Source organism: Giraffa tippelskirchi, chromosome 6 (assembly GCF_054371585.1).
Source record: "Giraffa tippelskirchi isolate mGirTip1 chromosome 6, T2T-mGirTip1v1.2.pri, whole genome shotgun sequence".
Classification (NCBI taxonomy): Eukaryota; Metazoa; Chordata; class Mammalia; order Artiodactyla; family Giraffidae; genus Giraffa; species Giraffa tippelskirchi.
The window spans coordinates 52,672,501-52,696,493 of NC_137280.1; the positions used below are offsets into that span (position 1 = coordinate 52,672,501).

At 37.3% G+C, this 23,993-nt stretch overlaps 1 protein-coding gene and 1 long non-coding RNA gene across 6 annotated transcripts in view; one reads left to right on the forward strand and one right to left on the reverse strand.

Moving 5' to 3' along the window:
* Positions 1–23,993, forward strand: part of TOX (thymocyte selection associated high mobility group box) — a 309,705-nt gene that overhangs the window by 153,399 nt on the left and 132,313 nt on the right. For all 5 annotated transcript variants that reach the window (XM_081504349.1, XM_081504350.1, XM_081504351.1 and 2 more), the window contains exon 3: positions 9,651–9,893. In XM_081504349.1, coding sequence (XP_081360475.1) covers positions 9,651–9,893 — 243 coding nt within the window. The remainder of the gene's footprint in view (positions 1–9,650; positions 9,894–23,993) is intronic.
* Positions 8,816–12,079, reverse strand: LOC145511326 (uncharacterized). The gene is made up of 2 exons (XR_014057801.1): positions 11,663–12,079; positions 8,816–9,993 (listed from the first exon to the last, which is right to left on the reverse strand). It is a non-coding gene; the product is annotated as an uncharacterized LOC145511326 (long non-coding RNA).

A 23,993-nucleotide genomic window follows, 5' to 3' on the forward strand; every position in this document is an offset into this window, starting at 1 on the left:
CAGAGGCCATCTATTTAGTTCCTCTGCTAATCTGGCTTTTTCCTGAAGAAATTCAGTTGACATAACCAACATTTACTGATTTCTGTACAACAGGAAAAAATGAAAAGAATGACCATAAACACATGTAGTTTATATTTTAAATTTTACATAAAAATATGTACATATAAAAACAGGCCAACCCTGAGTGCCAAATCCATGTTGGCTGCCTGTGTATGATTTAGCAAGAAGAATCTGACCGTAAGCAAAAGTCAATTTAGCACAGGTTTCTTAAAAAAGAAAATTTTATTAAAGCTCAGAGGCCATTCATGCTTCAAATAGTATATTAAACCCCATGTATTTTATTCAATTATATTGAATGTAAAAAAATTCTGTGTAATGATGCTATGAGTTTTCCCTGTGCTCAACTGGCTCTCTAAATACAAGCAAATCAACCAAATCATTTAACCTCTTTACTCCTCATCTTTTTCATCTATGGAGTGGGGGTATAGTCTCTGAGGTCTTCTCTCAAGCAGGCATTCTGTAATTTCATTTTAGCATAAGCATAGAATTCTGGAACATTATCCTAAGGAAAAAAATACCTAAGGTTATTCACTGTAATGTGATTCATAGAGGAGAAAAACTGAAAATACCCTAAATACACTAAATGTTTGGTATAAGTTACTGGAAGCTGGGGTAAGTTACAGAAGATGCACACAATGACATAATATGCAGTTGTTAACAACAATGTAGATGCTATTTATAGGCATGAAAAATATTCATAGTCCATTTTAAGTGATTCTATGATGGTATAATAATGCAGCTGACATTTATTGATAGCTCTTATGAGCTAGTATATTACTCAGATTATTTATCAGTCAGTTCAGTTCAATTCAGTTGCTCAGTCGTTTCCAACTCTTTGTGACCCATGGACTGCAGCACTCCAGGCCTCCCTGTCCATCACCAACTCTCAGAGTTTACTCAAACCCATGTCCGTTGAGTCAGTGATGCTATCCAACCGTCTCATCCTCTGTCATCCCCTTCTCCTCCCACCTTCAATCTTTCCCAGCATCAGGGTCTTTTCAAATGAGTCAGTTCTTTGCATCAGGTGGTCAAAGTATTGGAGTTTCAGCTTCAGCATCAGTCCTTTCAATGAATATTCAGGACTAATTTTCCTTAGGATGGACTGGTTGGATCTCCTTGCTGTCCAAGGGACTCTCAAGAGTCTTCTCCAACACCACAGTTCAAAAATATCAATTCTTTGGCCCTCAGCTTTCTTTATAGTCCAACTCTCACATCCATGCATGACTACTGGAAAAACCAGAGCTTATATTATCTCATTTACCTCAGTTAACCCTGAGGCACCCTGAATGAATTGAATACTATTATCATCCCTACTTTACAGATTTGGAAACTAAAGTTTAGGAGCATTAAGTACCTACATCTACTAAGAGAGGAGATGAGTACTGCATATAGCATTTCTAGCTCCAAAATCAGAGTATTATGATCTGACTTTGGTTATTAAAAATAAAACAAAATTCCATAACAAAATAGCAAACATGGGCTAAAAAGAATCTTGAAAGAATGTGACTTTTTCATGTATATTTTCTTTTCTTTTTTCTCTCTCTCTTTTAACATGGATTATTTATAAAATAAACCAAAAAAAAATGTAGAACTGAATCTCAGACTATATGAACTCAATGTGAGACTGGAAGACATCTGGAAAACTATAAAGAAGGATAGGCGGTTTTTGTACATGAAATTTATACTAAGCAATGAAACTTTAAATGTTTTAATTATCCCCTTTAAACACTGAATGTAGAATGATGACCTGTTAGCAGAACATCCTTGGGCCCCTACGAGGGTTTCGGAAGTAGCTCCCCCACATCAGTCTGCTCTCCCTAATCAGCACCCTTGTGTGGTTGGGAGTATAGGGGGAGGGATGGCACACTGTTTCACAGAAGGTTTTTTTTTCAGTCAAGGAGAAGGTCCTTATGACAACAGCACACAACACCTGATTTTAAAATGTCCCCTAAAAATAATAGCTCAGAGACTCATGTAGGCCCCCACACAATACTGAGAGGAAATAAATCTCTTCCCTCTCCAGCATCCTTAATGAATTATGGCAAGAGAAACACCTGTATGTAAGTGCTAAGGACCTTTCTGGACTTTTCTTGAAATCCCAGAGAGTGGCTCTAGCAGCAGTCATGACACCCAGAAGAGTGTTGGGTTTCCCTACGCCCCCACCCCTGCTTTGAGAGTGCTTAGCCCACTGTCCTGATCCCACTAGATCCTTAAAGCTTCAGCCTGTGAACCCCACCTCAAGGGTCAGAGCTCTCCCAAACCTGGCCCTAGTGTCAGAAATCATCTGGGGTGGCCTCACATGAACCCTGTTTTCTGATTTTATTCAGGCTTTGCACCCCGCCCATTTTTAATAATCCGATAAAAATGAGTCCCTGTAGAGGCTCGCACTGGGCTCAGTACCACAAAGTTTGTTTTGCTTAGTGGGCTCAATCTTGCCCTTGAAGTTTTCTTAGAGATTGAAGACCTGACCTCCCTGTTGAACCTCCTTGCTGCATTGCCTTGATTTGCTTGTCAGTTTCGTGGTCTTCCCTTCATCACTTACTGCATCTGAGCAGAAGTGTCTGATCTTCAGGTCCTGTTATCAGTGTAAATTTGCTTATAAAAACCTTCCTGCACCCCGTCATCCCAGCTTCAAATAATTCTTCTTTCATTTACACCCAGATATCACTTAGCTTGAAAATTGACATGCTCTTTTTTTGGAAGCATAAGTTTTTCTTTCTCGTCTAGTTTACTTCCTTTATAACAAGCTCTTATAGTTCTTTGTATCTCAAATCACACTTTGCAGAATGCCTTATACATAGTAGGTACACAACAAATGCTTCTAGGACAGATGAAGCACTGATTGCCTTTTACTTAAAGAGGTTACAAAAACTAATGAGCACAAATAAAATAAATGTGGTGCATACTACCCAGAATTGCATTTTGATAACTGTTGCTTGAAAAAATTAGTGCATTGTGTGTTTTTAAATGAAGATGATTTATTGCTATTGTCTAACGTGAAGAAAGACAAAAAAATTGTTTGCAGGATCATTGGCTTGAGCACATCAATGGCACTGTTGGACAATTCTTGCTGAGTGTTCAGATGATTTATGTAACAGACCAAAGCTTTCCACAGTAATACATTATAGTTTCAAGCTATCAACCCTTGTTCACGCAGAGACAAAAGAATCTGAAAAATACCTACTTCTGAAGGTCTTCTCAAAAGAAATTGAAGATAATGTTGATGCTATTTAAACTCTTTTGAGAGAAAGCACCATTACATGCAATATCTTAACTTCTGAAAACATACAAAGGAAGGTTATTATTTTCCTAATGAACTCAATTTACTTTGCTTTTCATTCAGTTATTTAAATTATGCAACAAGAATTTTTAATAATACAAGATGAAACATTTTTAAACACTGGCATTTTTCTATCCTGAACTTTCAGAAATTATGTTGTAGATTAAAAATTAAGGCATTCCATATACGTTTGATGGCAGTGCTATTTATTTATCTTTCAAATAAAGATCTATATGGGAAACATATTTTACAGTGTTCTAACCACTGCTGTGTTTTTAGTATGTGCATGATCATATGAAGCCATCACATAATTTAAAGACGTACAATATGATATCTTTTGAATTCATCTGAGTTATGGGACTTGTCAGCAAAGATTGAACACTCTGTATAATGAATACAATGTGTGGACAGAGACCCACAAATACAAGGCCCTTCTGGTGGAGAAACTAGATTTTTAGAAGAAAAGACAAAGTCCAGAAGAGATTTCCCATTATTTGTTCCTGGTCAGCATTTATTAACCCTCTTATCTAAACAGTACAAAAAAATATAAATTCTCTGTAGTCAAAAGAAAAATCAGCTTAATTTATCTATCCAGATGTAATAATTCAGAATAAGAATAAAATTAAGGACAGACTGTAGTGAAAGGAAGTGTGGATTGTAGAAGGAGAAAACAATGTAAACAGGATACCCAGGCTATGGAATATGTAAAACAAAATGATGAAAAAGAAATGTCATTTAACAGGCAGGGGAATGAGATCTTCCAGAAATCGGACAAGAGGTTTTCCTTCTTTTTTCACTGCATTGGAGATGCCGGGGGTGGTTGGACATGGGGAAGGACAGTGGCTTTAGTCAGGTGACTAGAAAGATTCCCCAAAGATCAAATCAAAACATATGAGAAGGCTCTTCTGTTACTTTCCTAGCCCAACTCTTGATTCTTATCTCAAAAACAATCTGATTAGCAATTTGACCACAGTCCCCAAGGTTATATGGTCTTCTTTTGGACACGAGACAGTATGTTAGAAAATGCAGCTTTTGTTGCAAACTTAGATACTGAAATTCTGCTTCACAGGTTCACCCATGGGTTAGTAGGTTGGAACTGTCAGTACTGATGGGTGCTGGCCTGCAGCAAAGTTCTCTGAAGAATCAGTTGTAGCCCTCTGTACTTGAGGTCCTTGTTGTCTGAGCTCTTCAGCATTCTTCACCTATTCACCATTTCCCACTGTCTTGTTATTCTTTAATTTCAAAATTGCAGTTTAATTCCAAAATTGCAGTTTAATTCCCATTAGAATAAAGACAAAAGATATTTATAGGGAGCAATTAATTGAACACATTATGTATGAATGGGGCTACACTTTGCTTCAATGTGAGGTCTGATCAATGGTAAATATACTGAAATTCCTTTATTATGATGTCTAATCCTCTCCTGTTTGGTCTATACTTGTTTGTTTTCTCAGATATGACCCAATTCATGGTGTACGTAAACCCATTTTACAATAAGCGTAGCTATGCCAAAGCTGCCATTTATTAAGAACTTTCTATGTGGCAGACCTGTATTATTAGGCTTTTACCTATCTTATGTTTTTGTTTTCATGCTCCTAAGAACCCATAAAGCAGGTTTTGAAACTAAGGCTCACCAGCAGTAAGAAAGCTGCCCCAGAACCTATGCTAATAAATGCTTCCAAGAGCCTGGAGCAGCCCCATCTGCTGGACTCCAGAGGCTCCAGTCTTTCCAGCATACCACGTGGCCTTCTTATCAGTCTTTGAGGAGGCATTATAAGTACTATCAACCAGTCCAAAATCTGTCTCCTCATCAGAGAAAGATGCAGCACTTTATAAGCTAAATATGCAAATGCCAAAGGTAAGGTTTTAAGAAATTGACTTGAATAGATACTGGATCTGTTATTTAGGACCATAGAAACAGTCTCTCAAGGATGATAATATTTTGGAATTACTACTTTAATGCTCCCAGCAGTCCCCTCGTGGCCTTGGAGAAGTTCGTGTAGATTCCAGTGGTAGTCAAGCCTTGTGCTGGCACTGCCCACTCTTCCCACGTTCCATGACCTTGGCTTCTGCCCCTTAGACACACGGGGACTCACGGAGCCCCCCCACTCTAGGACAGAGCTGTGTCTGGGACCAGTGAGAAGTCCTGGGATCAGGAGAGTCTGGTTAAGTAGCAGTGATCGAATTTTGAGTTCTTTGAATCATTTGGATCATGCTGACTGGCTATGGTTTAGAGCAAATCACTTTGCATGTTTGTTTCCAGTTCACCATTCATTACCTTGAAGATCCAAGGTAAAATTAAACATATTGGCTTGAATTTCATACCTTTATTTAACTCAGTACTTTCTCTTCATTTGTGGAGATGGTCTCCACTGATTTCTGTCATTTCTTGGGGAGGAGGCAGCTGCATGGCTCAGACTGCTCAGAAGACTCTGATCTCTACACAGGGAGGGGTGAATGCCACTATCAAGGCTGGTCAGGAAGATGATGCCACCTTGAGGGTCCATACCTGCTCTTCTCCAGCACTGTACCCTGGAACTCAGCCCCCTAGATTCTCAGAGACTATGGATTGATCCTTGGTGGCCTCTAACTCAGCTGAAAAAAATACATAGCCCTGGGTCTCATAGGGATATGCAGGGTCTTAGGATCAAGTGATCTTTGGTGTCAAGAAAATTGGGGAATGAAAGTTTTTTAATACCTGGCCTAATTGAGACTTGAAGGAAGAAAATAAGCCCGAGTCAGAAAAGGACCCTGAATTGGTAGAAAGTGCAAGGAATGACCTTCACTGAAGCTTCTCTGACTACTCAACCCCTGGTATCATCATCAATGTCCAGTTTCTATGCTCAGAGCACCCTCTCATGCCCTCTATGGCCACTTGTCTAGTGAGGCTGACCCCTTGGGATCCTGATGTGGAACTGAGCCTTCCGCCTGGTCCTTAGCTGCATTGCGGTTAGGTCCAACAACTTCTGAGAGCCAGGAGCCCCAAATTTCCCTTAGGAATCCTCTGGGAGCTCTGGGATGGTAAGTGCAAGCCACTTCAGAGGGACAGATGGATAGCCAGAGAGGGACACCAAACCACCTCACCCCAGCATTCTCAGGCTGCTTAAGCCTTTACATCTTTCACAGGATATAGTACTTTCACTTCCCAACATGCTGAGCAGTCAGCATTCCATGCATGTGGTCATCTAGCCAGTGCATTCTTGGGAATGCAGTGTATTTATTCATGCCCATGCCATAGCATGGGTATATACATAAACTTCACGCCTTTGAGAAAGTCATCTTCTCACTTACTCTTGTATGCATTCGTTCATTGATTCATTTGTTAATTCATTCAACAAGCAATGAATGCTGACTGTAACCAGGCAGCTTTGTGGAGAATGAGGGAAAATACTGAGTCATAAGTGATTGTTACATAACCCCCCAAACTGCAAATTGCCTCTAATATATAACTTACTATGGTTAAGTCAGACTTATTAGATTTTAAGAAATCAAAATAAAGCCATGTCATGGAAGTCAGTGTTGAAGAATTACCTAACTCTTTTCCAAATTTAAAAAGTAATTAGTAATTAGTCTGGCAGTGAAGTTTTTCTAAGTTCTGTGACATTTTGACATTTATGCAATTACCACTATACTTTTATATGGCATCAGTTTACACTGTAATAGGCTCCTGGCAAATAACCATCTCATGACTTCTAATGTAAAGAACAGAAACTACTAAGTAACCTTTTGTTGTTAAAATTCTTGATCCACATACTACCCATTACCGGTTAAGTTGTGGCATCTGTGGTTTTGGTATATAAGTGCATGGATTAAATAACATTAATGTATAATTGCATGAAAATAAACCATGTAGTTTAGTTAAATTGCAGTACAATTGTTATCACTGGATGTAAAGTGATACCAATTAAATTCCTTTAAAACACCACAAATTAAGATTTAACAACTGGAGAAATTCTAGAATGTAAGTTATAGTACACCATAGGTAGAATATCCCTGGGTATTTTCAGATGTTTAATGGCATTTATGAAGTTAAAAACATCTTTTTCCTTTATGACTGGAATTAATTGTACCTTATTCAGGCAAGATTCAAACAGACATCAGATAACTTCTTAAAAGACATGTATCAACAAGTTCAGCCTTTGAGATGTTGACAAAAAGACAAATTGTGAATATTGTACTTTTATAGAGTAAATATTAGATTTTAATGGGATAGGCATTGAGGTAGAATTTGGGACCAGGAAAAACATGATACTAACGCTAATACAAACTCTTAAATGGTAAAATTTTATCAATCAAAAACAGTTGAGTATTAGCAACTTTGTATCATTTAACTTAACAAAATAATAGAAATGAAACATTACACAAGTATTAGAATTAAAAATACCTTCCTCCTTATATTCATCCCTCAAATGTACTGATTGCTTGCCAGCTAAATGAAAGTTATTTAACTTCAGCCTCTCAATTTTTTCTTTAGGAAAACAGGGTAATAATAGCCACACAAAGGATTATTGTAAGGATTAAATGAAGACAGCATAGTCAAAGAACTCAGTACAGTGCTTTACACAAAGTCAGCATTGATAAATGTGCTTCCTCTCCCCTCCCCCATTTTGCGTCTTTTGCGTTTACTTATATGGATACTTGTACCGGAGCTGATGGTTTAGATATACAGATTCAAGGTCTAAAATATTTTAGGCAAGTGAGAATTTAATCAAACTTGCAGTTTACACACAAATCACTAATATATTTTTCAGTCAGGAGACAGACATTGTAAACTGGAAAATTTGGAAACTTATGATTGAACTTACAGTGCTGGTGATTTTTTCTTTTAGCAGAACTTTAGAAACTTAAGAAAAATTATCTGCAGAGATGAATCAAATCTTTCCCTCATACACCCAAGTCTGTAACCCACACGTGCCTCTACGTGACCAGGTCTCCATGCCAGATGTTCCAAGTAGCTCTTCATTTAATCATGTCTTCTGACAAAACCTAAACAAATATATCAAAACTTGTACAACATTTAGCAAGTGCAACTTGAAGATTTTCTTTCTGTTAGACAAATAGACGCCATCTGGAAAAAATAACCCCAGGCACTTGGAAGCAGGACTATGCAGCTTATTGGCTGAACACCCCATGAATACCTTAGACTACTTTCTTTGGCTCCTGCCCTCTGCCTGCTCATTTCAAATCTTGCACACTCCAGCAGGCGTGCTGCTGTCAGACAAGCAAGCCCTTGTTACCCAGGCGCTCAGACACTAGGAAGACTCGCTTACTTTGAAAGATAGGCTTGCAAGAGTTATCTGGACCCACTTTGTTTCCTTCACATTATGGCACCTGCTCTCTAAAGACTGCTGACTCTCGCTGTGTTCTGATATGAATTGGTAACAGCATTTTACTAATCAGTTCTGTGTTTACCACATTCTGTTTTTAAGCGGTAGTGTCCTCGTATACTTTTTCCTTTCTTCTTTGCTCCCTTCCTTCCTGTTTTATCTAAAAGCTACTTTCTAAAAGGAGAAAGCCACTCATATGTTGTTACTTATTTTACTAATTGACTTTTATTCCTAAATTAGTATTATAGTGATATTCATGTTATTTTGCCTTTCGTAATTAGCCTAACTGAATTTCAATGATTTTGAGTTTGTCATCTTCTAGGGGAAAATCAAACAAATGTAAATAGTCAGAAATCAAGAAAACCATCTTAATTTTTATTTTGATGACATAATCTTCATGATAAAAATAGCTTTTAATGGCATAGTCTTCATATGTCAAACTTTCTCTGCAACCATATGTACACAACATATTTAAGTTATAGCTTTACTAAGTTTTTGTCTTTTGTCAGTTGTGAGCTTTTAGCACTTCAAACCACAAAAGCAGTCACCTCAGAACTTCTGGAATTCATTTTATTACATCTCATGATCTGAGCAGTAGGGAGCCCTACGAAACACGTTTGATCAAATATTAATTTTATAAATTGCTTTTCCTTCCCCACAATTCCTATGAAAAAGGTATTCAGCTAGATTAAAACTCTGGAAAATTTTAATGGGACCTTTGAAATCTGTTTGAGCTCAGCTTCTTGGAAAAATAAAACTGCCTAATGGAAGCACTCTTTATACGAGAAGTGGTTATGCCTTTGAGGCAATTTTCTTCCATGCATAATAGAGAACTTGCAGCAGGATAATCTGAGTATTGGAAATGTCTTTGCCAGATCTTTAATGCTGCTTGTAATAATATCTGAAGGGGTCGTGTGTGCTTGTTCACCATGATGAGAAGAAAGGGATGGTAATTTGCAACAATATCACCGTTGTCTTTTCAGTCCTACCCTGGCCCAAGCCTGGAAAGTGAAGACTTTAACATTCCGCCCATCACTCCTCCTTCCCTCCCCGATCACTCTCTGGTGCAGCTGAATGAGGTCGAACCTGGTTACCACTCTCTGTGTCACCCAATGAACCATAATGGCCTGCTACCGTTTCATCCACAAAATATGGACCTACCTGAAATCACCGTTTCCAATATGCTGGGACAAGATGGAGCACTGCTTCCCAACTCCATTTCTGTGGTAAGAGTCTGCTTCCTGATTTGTGTTGGGGAGTGGGGGACACCACACTGACAAGGTCTAAATTCATGCGAGGAGTTTTCAATCATCATAACATGGCTTTCTGAAAGTAGAATAGTTTTCAGCCATGGAAGATGTTTTCCATAAATCCTGTAAAATCCTAATACAGTTTTCCATCTTATATTTAAGTCAAGGCAAAATCAATTAACCACATGTTTGGTCACTTATATTTATAACCCAAAGTACTAAATACTATTTGACACTGAATGTCAGGTCATGTGGTCAAAGTGTCTTACTAGCTTTAGATAAAAATTGTCATGAAGGTGCCATGTCTCATCCAGTGCAGGATTTCTCACCACAAGCAAGATCCCCCACATCTTCTGGGAACTGCTATGAAGGTTGGTTTCACCCCTGTTTTCCACTCTCAAATCCCACAAATTTATATAATCAGAAAGCAAGAAAACAATTTTCATCTTTATTTTGAAGGTATAATTTGGGTGATCAAAATTTATCTCCACTAAAATGTTCCTGTATCTTGGACTTTGTTGTTACTCTGAATTTTCTAATATTCTACACTTCTCAAATTTAGTAAGAATATGTATCACCAGAAAACTAGCAAAACTTAAATTCTTAGCCCCTACCCAAAAGTCCAAGAGTCTGTATTTTTAACAAGGATCCTGTGCTTGAGAATATGGACTTCATAAAATCTTTCCTTCTGACAGTGATGTCATTTAAAACCTTAATAATTTCTCTGTCTATATCTCACGGAGTGAAAAATATTGTCATCAGTATATGGCCAAGGGCAGAGCTTTCTACCGTGTCATGAAACTCTCTGAGGTTAATAGAACTTCTAATGAATGACAGGTGGAATGTTGAAGTCTTTACTTTGGTTCCATTTGGTTCCATTGTTCAGTCACTTAACAACCATCTCTGTTGTCATTTTTGTAAGTTGCTGAACAGTGCTACCGTATTCCCAATGAACAAATTGATTAACTTGCTTATCTTATGTTGTTTCTGATAGGAAAGTGTTTGATGTTATCACTTATCTAAATCATTTGGGGATGTATCTCTTAACTTGAGTGACTTCACTGAAAGGTTTTGCTGTTAACCATGAACATAAAGCGGGGAGATGGAGAGTGGAAAGAAATCGATTTGTAGTTTGGGGAATGAAGTCCTGAGCCTAATGCCACAGGACATGGTAGGGTGTAGGATTGTCCGCAAAACTGGCAGCTAGCTGGTTGGCCTAAAGGAGAGGACTTGTTCCTGGCAACAGTAGTAGCAAAAATCTCTACACTATTGTCCACGTTTTTAGATGATATTACACTGTACAAATTTATCCTAAGAGTATTAGTGTGACTTCATAAAATGGAAGATGGATTTTTTAAAAAAATACACTGTGTAAATCTGAATAATGTTTTACTTCAAAGTAATAACCTTGAAAAATCACGTGCCTATTCCTCTTTGGGGCTAAGGTTCAAACCCAGTTCAGGAACCAATAAGGCATCCAGGTCATGCTTTCTAGGCTCCCCTATTCACTGAGGAGGAGAGGAAGGATGAATACGGTGCAGAAAGTACCAGTTTTGTCCTCCTCACCTCTTCCTCGTGTGCTCATGAGGTTGGGCCATAGGAGGATAGTGAGATCCTCAGTTAGAGAGTTTTAGTCTCAAAACCCTTTTCCTTTCATATAATTTGCCTTCTTAACATTCCAAGGACTCTCCCAATTCACCATTCACTCTTTAAGAGATGAGTGTGTAACCTCAGTGTACACTCACCTGGAGTTTGCCCAGATTTGCTGTTCTTGGTCACTTCGTCCTCAGCTGACAGGCTCAGGACTGGCCCTAGTCCCAGTTGTGAAGCACCACTATCTAGGCCTCTCCTCTGCAGTGCTTCCCTCTTTCCTCGGCATGAGCTTCTCTCATCCTGATTCTTCATGCTTCTTTCCACTCAGCCCACTGTGAGAAACTGGACTTTGTTTTTCCCCTTAAAATTGTGTTTGCACACTTTACAAGGCAGAGGGGTCCTGTTCGGCCTAAGCTAAGCAAGTGAAGCTCTGATGTGCTATTTCAGTTCTTGGCACGTTAGTCTGTCAGGGTTTTTCATAGGATGGTAAGACTTCCTAGTACCTCCAAACCATATTCTGAGGTGGACATCTGCCCTGTCTCCTCACAGAACTGGTCCTAGCATTTTATGCTTTAAGTTAAAAGCTGCTCCAACACATCCAGTTTTGGCAAGACTTTGGACAGGCTTCAGCACTGTGTAATAGAACGCTCTGTGCTGGTGGCTTTTTTATTATCCATGCCGTCCAATAGCAAGAGTCATTGGCTATTGAACACTTTAAACATGGCTAGCATGACTGAAGGACTAATTTTTATTTTATTACATTTTAATTACATTTAATTACACTTAAGATAGCAACATGTACCTAGTGGCTACTGTCCTGGACAGCGTAAATCCAGTTAATTATGTTGATTTAACATTAAATCTATACTAAACTTATTTTTTAAGCCAGCGTGGTCTTGGAGAAAGTAGATTTGGAGGTGAAATTTGTTTTTAGAATTCTGTTTCAAGGTTTGGCTCTCTGACTGCATTCCAACAGCCAGAGTCTGATATACTGCAAAGTTGCAATAGAAATCTAATATAGTTGGAAAGATCGACTTTATTGGAGTTTGCTAATTCCTTTGAGAAACAGGGGCCTCTCTAGTTCTTATTTTGAGCTATTATGTGTTTGGAACACCACTCATCAGTGTGTACATTTTAAATGCTTTCCCTGCTCTAAATGTTTGCAAGGGCTCAGATGATTGATAAGATACAGTCACTGTCCTTCAGGAGCTTGTAAACTATAGAAAAAGCATAACTAAGTATGAAACAGTTTGAGTCAAATGTGAAGCAACCAGAGACAAGAGAAGGGTAAACATAGTTTCACTGACTGTGGACCCAAAAGGAATCCTGCCTGGAAGAATTATAGTCATCTGGCTTGGGTATTTTATAAACTTAGTGGAAAAGGTAGGATGGCAGTCCAGTCTTGAAAGGTAGTTTTGATTTGGACAAACAGAGATGAAAGAAAAGGCATCTAGGAGAGAGCATTTGAAAAGCAGGTTGGATACTGTAAGTTGGGAGATTTGACCAATGTTTCAAAAACCATTCAAAGGACAGTGGACTTGATATGATGGATTCTAGGAAACCATTGGCTGTTTTCACTCAAGGCAAAAGCATTATGAAAGGAGTGTCATAGGAAGATCCCTGACATCTCTCTGGAGGGACTGCAGTGGCAAGAAACTGGAGTTGTGTCAATTCTGGGAGCCTGTTATCATAGCTCAGGCAAGGAGTGTTGAGACACAGGGTGGTAATGGTGAGAACAGAGAGATGAGCTCGTAAGCTGTTTGCACATCATTCCCAAATCGGTGGATCTAAAGATGAACAGCCCTTCATATTGCCATGTTTTATATTTTAAAAGCACTAAATATTACCTTCACTGAAAGTAACTTTAAGTCTATACGATACTCTTTTCACACATCTTTGTATAAACTGACTAAAACTCTTTTCTAGCAACTTTGCTCCTGTATAATGTGATTGATTGGTTTGCCAGTTGTTGGCTTATATGTAAGACATATATATGAAATGGAATAGTGTAGATTTAGGTCATCAGTGCCCATATAGATGAGGAAATAATGGCTACAGAATCAGGATATAAAAACAACCCACCTAGAAATTACAGGGCTCTTTCTGTAATTTCTCATCTCTTCTTTCAAGGTCTCCTAAAGTTTGGAAACAACTTATTAAAGCTAACACTTGTGGACTCTAAGTAATTACTTGCTGTAAATTTTTAAATCTCATGAATATGAGCCACCCTAGGTAGATTTATGTGTAGAATCAAATATCTACAACTTCATTTTACAAAAGCCCTTTTGTTTTATTAAAGCTGAGCCTTTTGCTGTTAGTACAATGCTCAAATCTTTTTTTAAAATATAATTTATTTATTTTTTATTGAAGGATAATTGCTTTACAGAATTTTGTTCTTTTCTGTCAAACCACAACATGAATCAGCCATAGGTATACATATATCCCCTCCCTTTTGAACTTCCCCCCCATCTCCCTCCCCATCCCTCCCCTGTAGGTTGACATAGAACCCCTGTTTGACTTTCCTTAGCCGTACAGTAAATTCCCATAGGCTATCTATAACTAAGTTTCCATGTTATGCTTCCCATACATCTCACCCTCTCCTCCCCTCTCCCTATGTCCACAAGTCTATTCTCTATGTCTGTTTCTCCACTGCTGCCCTGTAAGTAAATTCTTCAGTACCATTTTTCTAGATTCCATATATATGCGATAGAATATGATATTTATCTTTCTCTTTCTGACTTACTTCACTCTGTATAATAGGTTCTAAGTTCATCCACCTCATTAGAACTGGCTCAAAGGCATTCCTTTTTATGGCTGAGTAATATTCCATTATGCATATGAACTACAACTTCTTTATCCATTCATCTATTAATGGACATCTAGGTTGCTTCCATGTTCTAGCTATTGTAAGTAGTGCTGCAATGAACAATGGGATACATGTGACTTTTTCAATTTTGTTTTCCATGGGGTATATGTCTAGGAGTGGGATTGCTGGGTCATATGGTGGTTTTATTCCTAGTTTTTTAAGGAATCTCCATACCAGCTTCCATAGTGGCTATATCAATTTACATTCCCACCAACAGTGCAAGAGCATTCCCTTTTCTCCACACCCTCTCCAGCATTTATTGCTTGTAGACTTTTTGATGATGGCTATTCTGACTAGTGTGAGGTGATATCTCATTGTGGTTTTGAATTGCATTTCTCTAATAATGAGTGATGTTGAGCATCTTTAATGTGTTTGTTAGCATCTGTATGTCTCTTTGGAGAAATGTTTGTTTAGGTCTTTTTCCCACTTTTTGATTGTTTGTTTTTCTGGTATTGAGTTGTATGAGCTGCTTGTATATTTTAGTAATTAATCCTTTGTCAGTTGTTCAATTTGCTATTATTTTCCCCCATTCTGAGGGGTGTCTTTTCACCTTACTTATAGTTTCGATTGCTGTGCAAAAGCTTTCAAGTTTAATCAGGTCCCACTTGTGTACTTTTGTTTTTATTTCCATTACTCTAGGAGGTGGGTCATAAAGGATCTTGCTTTGATTTATGTCATCGACTATTCTGCCTATGTTTTCCTCTAGGAGTTTATACTTTCTGGTCTTATATTTAGGTCTTTAATCCATTAGTGTTATCTTTGTGTATGGTGTTAGGAAGTGTTCTAGTTTCATTCTTTTACATGTAGCTGTCCAGTTTTCCCAGCACCATGTATTGAAGAGACTGTCTTTGCCCCATTGTATATTCTTGTCTCCTTTGTCAAAAATAAGGTACCCAGAGGTGCATGGGTTTATTCCTGGGCTTTTTCTCTTGTTCCATTGGTCTTTATTTCTGTTTTTGTGCCAGTAGCATACTGTCTTGATGACTGTAGCTTTGTAGTATAATATGAAGTCAAGAAGCTTGATTCCCCCATCTCCATTCTTCTTTCTCAAGACTGCTTTGGCTATTTGGGGTCTTTTGTGTTTCCAGATGAATTGTGAAATTTTTTGTTCTAGTTCTGTGAAAAATGTCATTGGTCATTTGATAGGGATCACACTGAATATGTAGATTGTGTTTGGTAGTATAGTCATTTTTACAATATTGATTCTTCTACCCAGGAACATGGAATATCTCTCCCTCTATGTCATCTTTGATTACTTTCATTAGCATCTTATAATTTGCTGTATACAGTTCTTTTGTCTCCTTAGGTAAGTTTATTCCTAGGTATTTAATTCTTTTTGTTGCAATGGTGAATGGGATTGATTCCTTAATTTCTCTTTCTGATTTTTTGTTGTTAGTATATAGAAATGCAAGTGATTTCTGTGTATTGATTTTGTATCCTGCAACTTTGCTAAATTCATTGATTAGCTCTAGTAATTTTCTGATACTATCTTTAGGGTTTTCTACGTACAGTATCATGTCATCTGCAAACAGTGAGAGCTTTACTTCTTTTCCAATCTGGATTCCTTTTATTTTATTTTCTTCTCTGATTGCTGTAGCTAGTACTTACAGAACTATATTGAATAACAGTGGGGAAAGTTGACACCTTTTTTTCCTGATATTAGGAGGAATGCTTTCAGTTTTTCACCATTGAGAATGTTTGCTGTAGGCTTATCATATATGGCCTTTACTATGTTGAGGTAGGTTCCTTCTATGCCCATTTTTTAAAGAGTTTTAATCATAAATGGGTACTGAATTTTGTCAAAGGCTTTTTCTGCATCTATTGAGATGATCATATAGTTTTTATCTTTCAGTTTATTAATATGGTATATCACATTGATTGATTTGCATATATTGAAGAAACCTTGTATCCCTGGAATAAACCCAACTTGATCATTGTGTGTGAGCTTTTTGATGTGTTGCTGAATTCTGTTTGCTAAAATTTTGTTGAGGATTTTTGCATCTGTTTTCATCAGTGATATTGGCCTGTAGATCTCTTTTTTGTGTGTTGTCTCTGTATGGTTTTGGTATCAGGGTTATGGTGGCTTCATAGCATGAGTTTGGAAGGGTTTCTTCCTCTGCAGTTTTTTGAAAGAATTTTATAAGGATAGGCATCAGCTCTTCTCTAAATGTTTGATAGAATTCTCCTGTGAAGCCACCTGGTCCTGGGCTTTTGTTTTGGGGGAGATTTTTGATCACAGCTTCAATTTCAGTGCTTGTAATTGGGTTGTTCATAATTTCTATTTCTTCCTGGTTCAGCCTTGAAAGATTGAACTTTTCTAGGAATCTGTCCATTTTTTCCAGGTTATCCATTTTATTGCCATAATAGTCTCTTATCATCCTTTGTATTTCTGCATTGTCTGCTGTAACCTCTCCATTTTCATTTCTAATTTTGTTGATTTGTTTCTTCTCTCTTTTTTTCTTGAGGAGTCTGGCTAAAGGTTTGTTAACTTTGTTTCTTTTCTCAAAGAACAAACTTTTAGTTTTATTAACCTTTACTGTTGTTTCTTTCATTTCATTTTCATTTATTTCTGCTTGGATCCTTATGATTTCTTTCCTTCTACTAATTTTGGGGTTTTTTTGTTCTTCTTTTTCCAGTTGTTTTAGGTGTCAAGTTAGGTTGTCTATTCGATGTTTTTCTTGTTTCTTGAGGTAGGATTCTATTGGTATAAACTTCCCTCTTAGAACTGCTTTTGCTACATCCCATAGGTTTTGAGTTGTCATGTTTTCATTAGCATTTGTTTCTAGAAATTTATTGATTTCCCTTTTAATTTCTTCAGTAACCTGTTGGTTATTTAGAAATGTATTGTTTAATCTCCATGTGTTTGTGTTTCTTACAGTTTTTTTCTTGTAATTGGTATCTAGTCTCATGTCATTGTTGTTGGAGAGATGCTTGATACAATTTCAGTTTTCTTAAATTTATTGAGGTTTGATTTGTGACCTAAGATGTGGTCTATCCTGGAGAATGTTCCATGTGTACTTGAGAAGGTGTATTCTTCTGCATTTGTATGGAATGTTCTGAAGATATCAATGAGATCCAGCTCATATAATGTATCATTTAAGACTTGTGTTTCCTTATTTATTTTCTGTTTTGATGATCTGTCCATCGGTGTGAGTGGGGTGTTAAAGTCTCTTACTATTATTGTGTTACTGTCAATTTCTCCTTTTATGTCTGTTAGTGTCTGACATGTATTGAGGTGCTCCTATGTTGGATGCATGGATATTTACAATTGTTGTATCTTCTTCTTGGATTGATCCCTTGATCATTATGTAGTGTCCTTCCTTATCTCTTGTAATCTTCTTTATTTTAAGGTCTGTTTTGTCTGATATGAGGATTGCTACTCCAGCTTTCTTTTGCTTCCCATTTGCATGGAATATATTTTTCCATCCTCTCACTTTATGTTTCTTTAGGTCTGAAGTGAGTTTCTTATAGACAGCATATATATGGGTCTTGTTTTTATATCCATTCAGCCAGTCTGTGTCTTTTGGTTGGAGCATTTAACCTATTTACATTTAAAGTAATTATTGATAGACATGTTCCTATTGCCATTTTCTTAATTGTTTGAGGTTGATTTTGTAGATCTTTTTCCTTCTCTTACATTTCTTGACTGTATAAATCCCTTTAACATTTGTTGTAAAGCTGATTTGGTGATATTGAATTCTCTTAATTTTTGCTTGTCTGAAAAGCTTTTTATCTCTCCATCAATTTTGAATGAGATCTTTGCTGGATACAGTAATCTTGGTTGTAGATTTTTCCCTTTCAGAGGTTTAAATATATCCTGAGTATGGTGCTCAGATCTTTGTGTTTGTATTTTCACATGATGTAATTTTAGAATTTAAATGGATCAAAAAGTGAAAATATTTAGTTCTCATTTACTGCATATATTTTAGTGGTTATTATATTATTTAACATATATACACTATTATATGTTATATATGTTGCTGTTGTATGTAATACATAATGTTTTCTGAAAATTTATTTTAAATGTTCTTATATCTATCTGTTTTTTATCCCTACTGGCAATGTAAGTGATACAATTTTACTCATTCTAAGCATTTCCAACAAATGTCTAATTTATTAGATGTAAAAAATTTAGTTCATAATTAGAAGTCAGTATATGAATATTACTATCCCAATATTATGTATGAAAAATGGAGGTTTGGGGTAGTTAAGTGACTTGCTCAGTAGCTCAGCCAATGAATACCCAGCTTCCTTCTGCGAAAAACAAGGATAATGATCATCCTTACCTTGTGGAGTGAAATGTATCTTTAAGTATTGCTTAGACCATTGGTTGGCACACAGGAAGCATTATTATGTAAGTTTTCTAAATAAAATATGAAAAGCAAGAATGTATATATATAACTCCTTTGGAAAAGTTAAAATACATGAGAGAGAAGATTTTTTCAAATGAGCTATTTATACCTAATCCTTAATCTTCTTCACATCTGTCCAAAACAAAAAGGCAATAAGCCTGCCAGTCACCAAAAAGTCTTTACCTTTCTACTGAGTGTCCATATACATCACTGTGATTAATACTGGTGTCTTTTGACCACAACTACCTCCTCAATTCAAATCCTGGCACAACCACATACCAGCTATGTGACATTGAGCAACTTGCATAACCTTTCTGTGCCTCAGTTGCTTTTCCTATAAAATAGAGATAAGACACTTACTCTCATATTGTTGTGAGCATTAAAGTAGTTAATATCTATGAATTAGTGCCTATCACACAGTAGGCACTAGATATATTCAGTGGAATCCCTTTTTGATAAAAATGTCACTAGGGTAGAATATCTAGCTTGCCTTCTGAAACTTGCCATAAACATATTCAGGGGTAAAGCATACATAGGGTGACTTTTTCCCTTCCTTCCCCAATTCCCCACCACTTCCTTTTTGCATATTCTTGCCTATGCCAGTTTTATGTGTTAGTAGTAAGTCAGGACTCCTGCAAAAAGTTAGATTTCTGGCACTTGAGAAAAGATTCCATTTTCTTAAAGTCCATATTTTCCAAGACCAGGCTATAAAACAGTGTAGAATTTCTATTAGTATATACTGTCAAACAAGTGCCAACTAGTTCTGATTCTCTAGGTCCAAGTTAAACAGTCGTTCATGACCCAATGTGCAAGAGTTCCATTTTTCTCAAAATTGCCCTGGGTTATTTTGATAGTGGGTAATTGACCAGCCTGTGCTTTTCCAGGAGTGAAATCTGGTTAGAAGAGCACTGGAATGAGAGTCTGGAAGACCAGGCTTTGCCTGGGATAAGCTTGTCAACCATAGACAATTCACTGTACCTTGGCTGTAACCAGTGGGGTTGGACTAGATCAGGTGGAGCCAAGGGAAGCTGGAATGGAATCAGCCAGAACGATGGTGCTCTTATTCATCTCACTTGTTCACATTTCTTGTAGAAATTCTACCCCCCAAGAAGAAGGAAAACCACAGGACTAGTTGAGTTCTGAGATCCTTTCCAGGGCTGACATTTTCCTGTGATTCATTCTCTATCGACCACACAACTGTGATCCAGAGTTGCTACTCACTCAGCTTGTCACTTTAGTTACTTAGTCATTTTTCCCACCATCGCATGGGCTTTCTCAGTGTTTAACCCATACCCCCAACCTAACGCCAAATCGATTATTAAGCTACTTGAACTTATTGGACAGAACATTTCTTTTGGCTGGAAACTATTATTCTGCTATTAAGAAGAAAGTGATGTTGTTTTCATGTTGTTATATAGAAACTACAGAGCTGTTTGGGGAGAAAGGTAGAATAAGAAAATGTCCATATTAAGTATTCATGGTTTAAGAAAAATCCCTTGATTCCTGCAAACTGAAATCAGGAGCCTCTCTTTTCCCCCTTCATCCTGGCACCCTCACTGCTGGGTTTCACCATGGGCTGGTGGAAGGCAAAATGCAACCTTGTATAAAGTCATTCAAGGCTCCTGCCTGGCCCGTATGTGGCGATTGCTTGTTCTTTGTGCAGGCAACAGAAGCTCTTTCATACAAAGAAACATCGTGCAAAGTTTTAGAATGGCCTCACAGAAAGGATTCATTTAGAACCTGGGCTTTTTGTAGAGTATGGTTCCTAATGACATAGTATAGAAAATTTACAATGAAAAAAGCAACAAAGGAGATTTCAGTTTCTTTGATACTTCAAATTTCCAGTTCTGGAGTTTAAAATGGAAAAAGATGTTAAAAGGCAATAAAATTGGGGGGTTTATTTCCCAAATGCCTTATTTTTTTCCAGGCAACAAAAGCAAGCATAATGTATATACTCAGATTTATTGTCTTTTGAAGCTTTCAGTCTGGCACATTTTGCATTCAGAGGCCACTGCACAGCTGTTTTGCCAACCATCACTTCAGTAGGTGCTGTGCAGGACACATGCAACTAAAGCAGGGGTGCCCCTCTGGGTCTGTAGGGAGTGCGGTACATCAAGGAAGTCCACTGTATTAGAGCAGCATGAATTGCTAATATATTGCCATTATGGAAAGGACCACTGGCATATTGAATAATGTAGCTTTCAAAGCCAAGCAGAAAATGTGATTACACACAATTTGATTGCTGTTTTTAAAATAAATATTTTCAAAATCAGAAGATATTTTATTTCATGTAATGCATAAAGTATGTAATAGTGGGCTGGAGCTAAGTAAGTATCTTTTAGGACATGAAGGAGCTGATGATGTCAGCCCCATTTAGACATGAAATAATAGAAGCATTAGTTTAAAATGGAATGGATGTCACCCTGGTTTGTTTCCTTCTTTAAAAAAAAAATAGGAGCAGAAAAGCAGCAAAAAATTATTTTGCCCACTTTGACAGAAGAAAAAAGACAAAGAGTGATTATTTAGCATTATGCCACAATTCATCAAAAGTTTAGCAATTTCAGCCATTTTTTCACAAATTATCCTTTTTTGAATATTGCACAAGAGCAATTATTAAACCACTGTAACAACTGTGAAAAAAATGGGCTGGTTTTTTATTCTTATTTTTGACCATATATAACAGTAAGAGTGTGTGGTTTGGGATTTTTTTATGTCAGATTCCTAATAAGGCTAAAAATGAGCATTGTTTGTAGTTAGTTGGTAAGCTCCACTTAAGCCCTTTCTTTGCTCAAAACAGACTCTACTTTGAATATGGTATTGATAAGAAATTCCATGGACTCAGTATGCAAATGATTTGGGACTATCTTTTAGTGCTGTAATAAAATATTGCTCCAAAATAGAGCTCTCTTTAATAGTGTTCAGGAAAGGAGCCAATTTAAAAATAACTCCTCTCCATTCTTATGCCAAGTATGACAACTCAAGATTCACTTTGGGTATAAGGGTTGCTGTACTTTTTCTTCACCCCTAGAATTCATGTAGATTAGTGCCTAGCCCATGCACGGAAGAAATTAAAAAGCTATAAGACCAGTTATATAATATACTGTAAGCAAACTTGAAGAGTAATTCAATCCAGTCTCTTAATTCCAGACAGAAGTAAACCTAAACCATTGAAGATATGAGGTTTTCTAAGAGCCAAGATTCCACAACTTTTGGTAGTCTGTTTGTGTTTAATTAACTTCGTAACATTAAGTTAAATTGCACTGAGAGATTTAGATTCCTTCCAGGAAGTTGCTTATTAAAGTTAAACTAAAAAATCTTAACTACAATTTCACTCTACTTTGTCTGCTTCAGACATCTGAATGCTTGAAGAACAATTGATTGCAAGTATTTGACATTTATTAAATCAGTCCTGCAGTTGTGTTTTACCTGGTCCAAATAACCTAGTTCCTTTAACCTTTCCTCAAAGGTCATATTTTTCAACTTTTAAATCAAATTAACTTTTTCTTTTCTAATTTGTGATTTTAAGGAATGCCAACCACCATGGAAGGCAGAGCTCCAGACAGAGCCTGGGGTTGCAGATTAATTTCTGAAGTTTTCAAATAATTCTCTGCCCCCACATGGACATTTTATGATAGGCTCTTTAATAGCATCATTGATTGCTGACATATTTAATTTTTGACCCATTGATCACTCCCACGGCGTGTGTCCCTTGCTATATTGGTATCTAGGCAGCAGTTCCCCATCTTGTTTCTGTGTAACTCACTTCTCATCCTAAAGGCAAACATCTGGGAAGGACATCATAGCGTTACTCCTTTAGGCATCTTTTTTTCTGGCTGCATATCCATGATTTAAATAGTCTTTGGCAAACAAAGAGAGGGAAGAAAAATAAAGTTACGTACTCCTAATTGTCCTTGGACAAACAGGTGCCAAGAAGGTCCATAAGTAAGACTTTCCAGGCCTTGGCAATAAAGGTTCAGTCTCTAACTGCACCCTCCAATTGTTAATAACATGTTTCCTAATGTGTTGAGAGGGTGTTTGGGAAAAGCAGCACAGAATCTGGATGAAAAGAGGTGGGAGTGGGGAGAATAAACAGCTATTCAGGAGAGAAATTGTGTACCTGAGGGCTCCATGGGACGTATGCTTCTTGCGTGTGGCCCCCTTGCCTGCCCCTTACCCCCTCTATGCATGCTGTCTGTGTCTCCTCTACCTCTGGGTCCATCCTCACCCCTGGACCCTAAGTAAGAATGTTAGCGCTTCATCCATCAAGTCTTAACTGGAAGTCAGGCCCTGAGCTGAGCACTGCCCTCATGTCCTCCTGGCTCTGTCTTTCCTTCCTTGGCCTTTGCGTTAACGCTCAGGACATACCCCTACTCTCACCACACCGTGCAGAGAAGTCTGCCTCTCACTCTGCCCAGTGAGCTCTTTACAGACAAGAGAACCCAGACCCCCAAGAGCTTGTTTGGTGTCATTATCAAGACTTCCACGTGGAAATCCTTAATAATAGTGTTACAGGGAGTGCTTGCACAGAGTAAGACCTCAGTAACTATCTCTGATCCAAGAAATGAACTCAGTTATCCCCGATGGAACCCTTACAGTTTTCCCCAAACAGGTACAGGATCATTCTTGCTTTGTTTTTTTGTTTTTTTTTCCTGACACTTCTAAGTTGTGTAGTCTTCTAAAATAATACCAATTTTCCGACTTTTAAAAAAAATGTAATACCAAGTGTTGTGGCATCTAAATGCATCAAGACTGCTGTAATACTTTCCATTTAGCTAAATGAATTTGAGCCCTAACCTTACATCTATTTTGTAGTCTTAACACTTAATCAACTTACTACTAATTATTCCTAACCCATACCACTATTAAATTGATATGTTTGACAATTAATTACAATGTATAGTTGATCTTTTTCAGATGTGTAGTTTTATTTTCTGAGTAGAGCTATTTTTATGGAGAAAAATTGTCAGCAAAATTACAAGACACCTAAAGGAACATATTTCTGCCTAGTCCTCCAAAATCTTGGGGGCAGAAGAGGCGATGCAGAGAATTAATGTTTGTTAAAGATTGGCTCATATGACCAGTGTTGATTTTACATATATATATATATATATATAATCACAAAATGATTCAATCTTTGACTTGCTGTTGGCTTGATTTGAGTGAGTAGATTATTAACATTAAAATGGTGCATTATAAATCCATTTAGTCATGGAGTCATATGAGAATTAGTCGAAAATGCTTTTCAGGAGAACAATGAACCAGTCT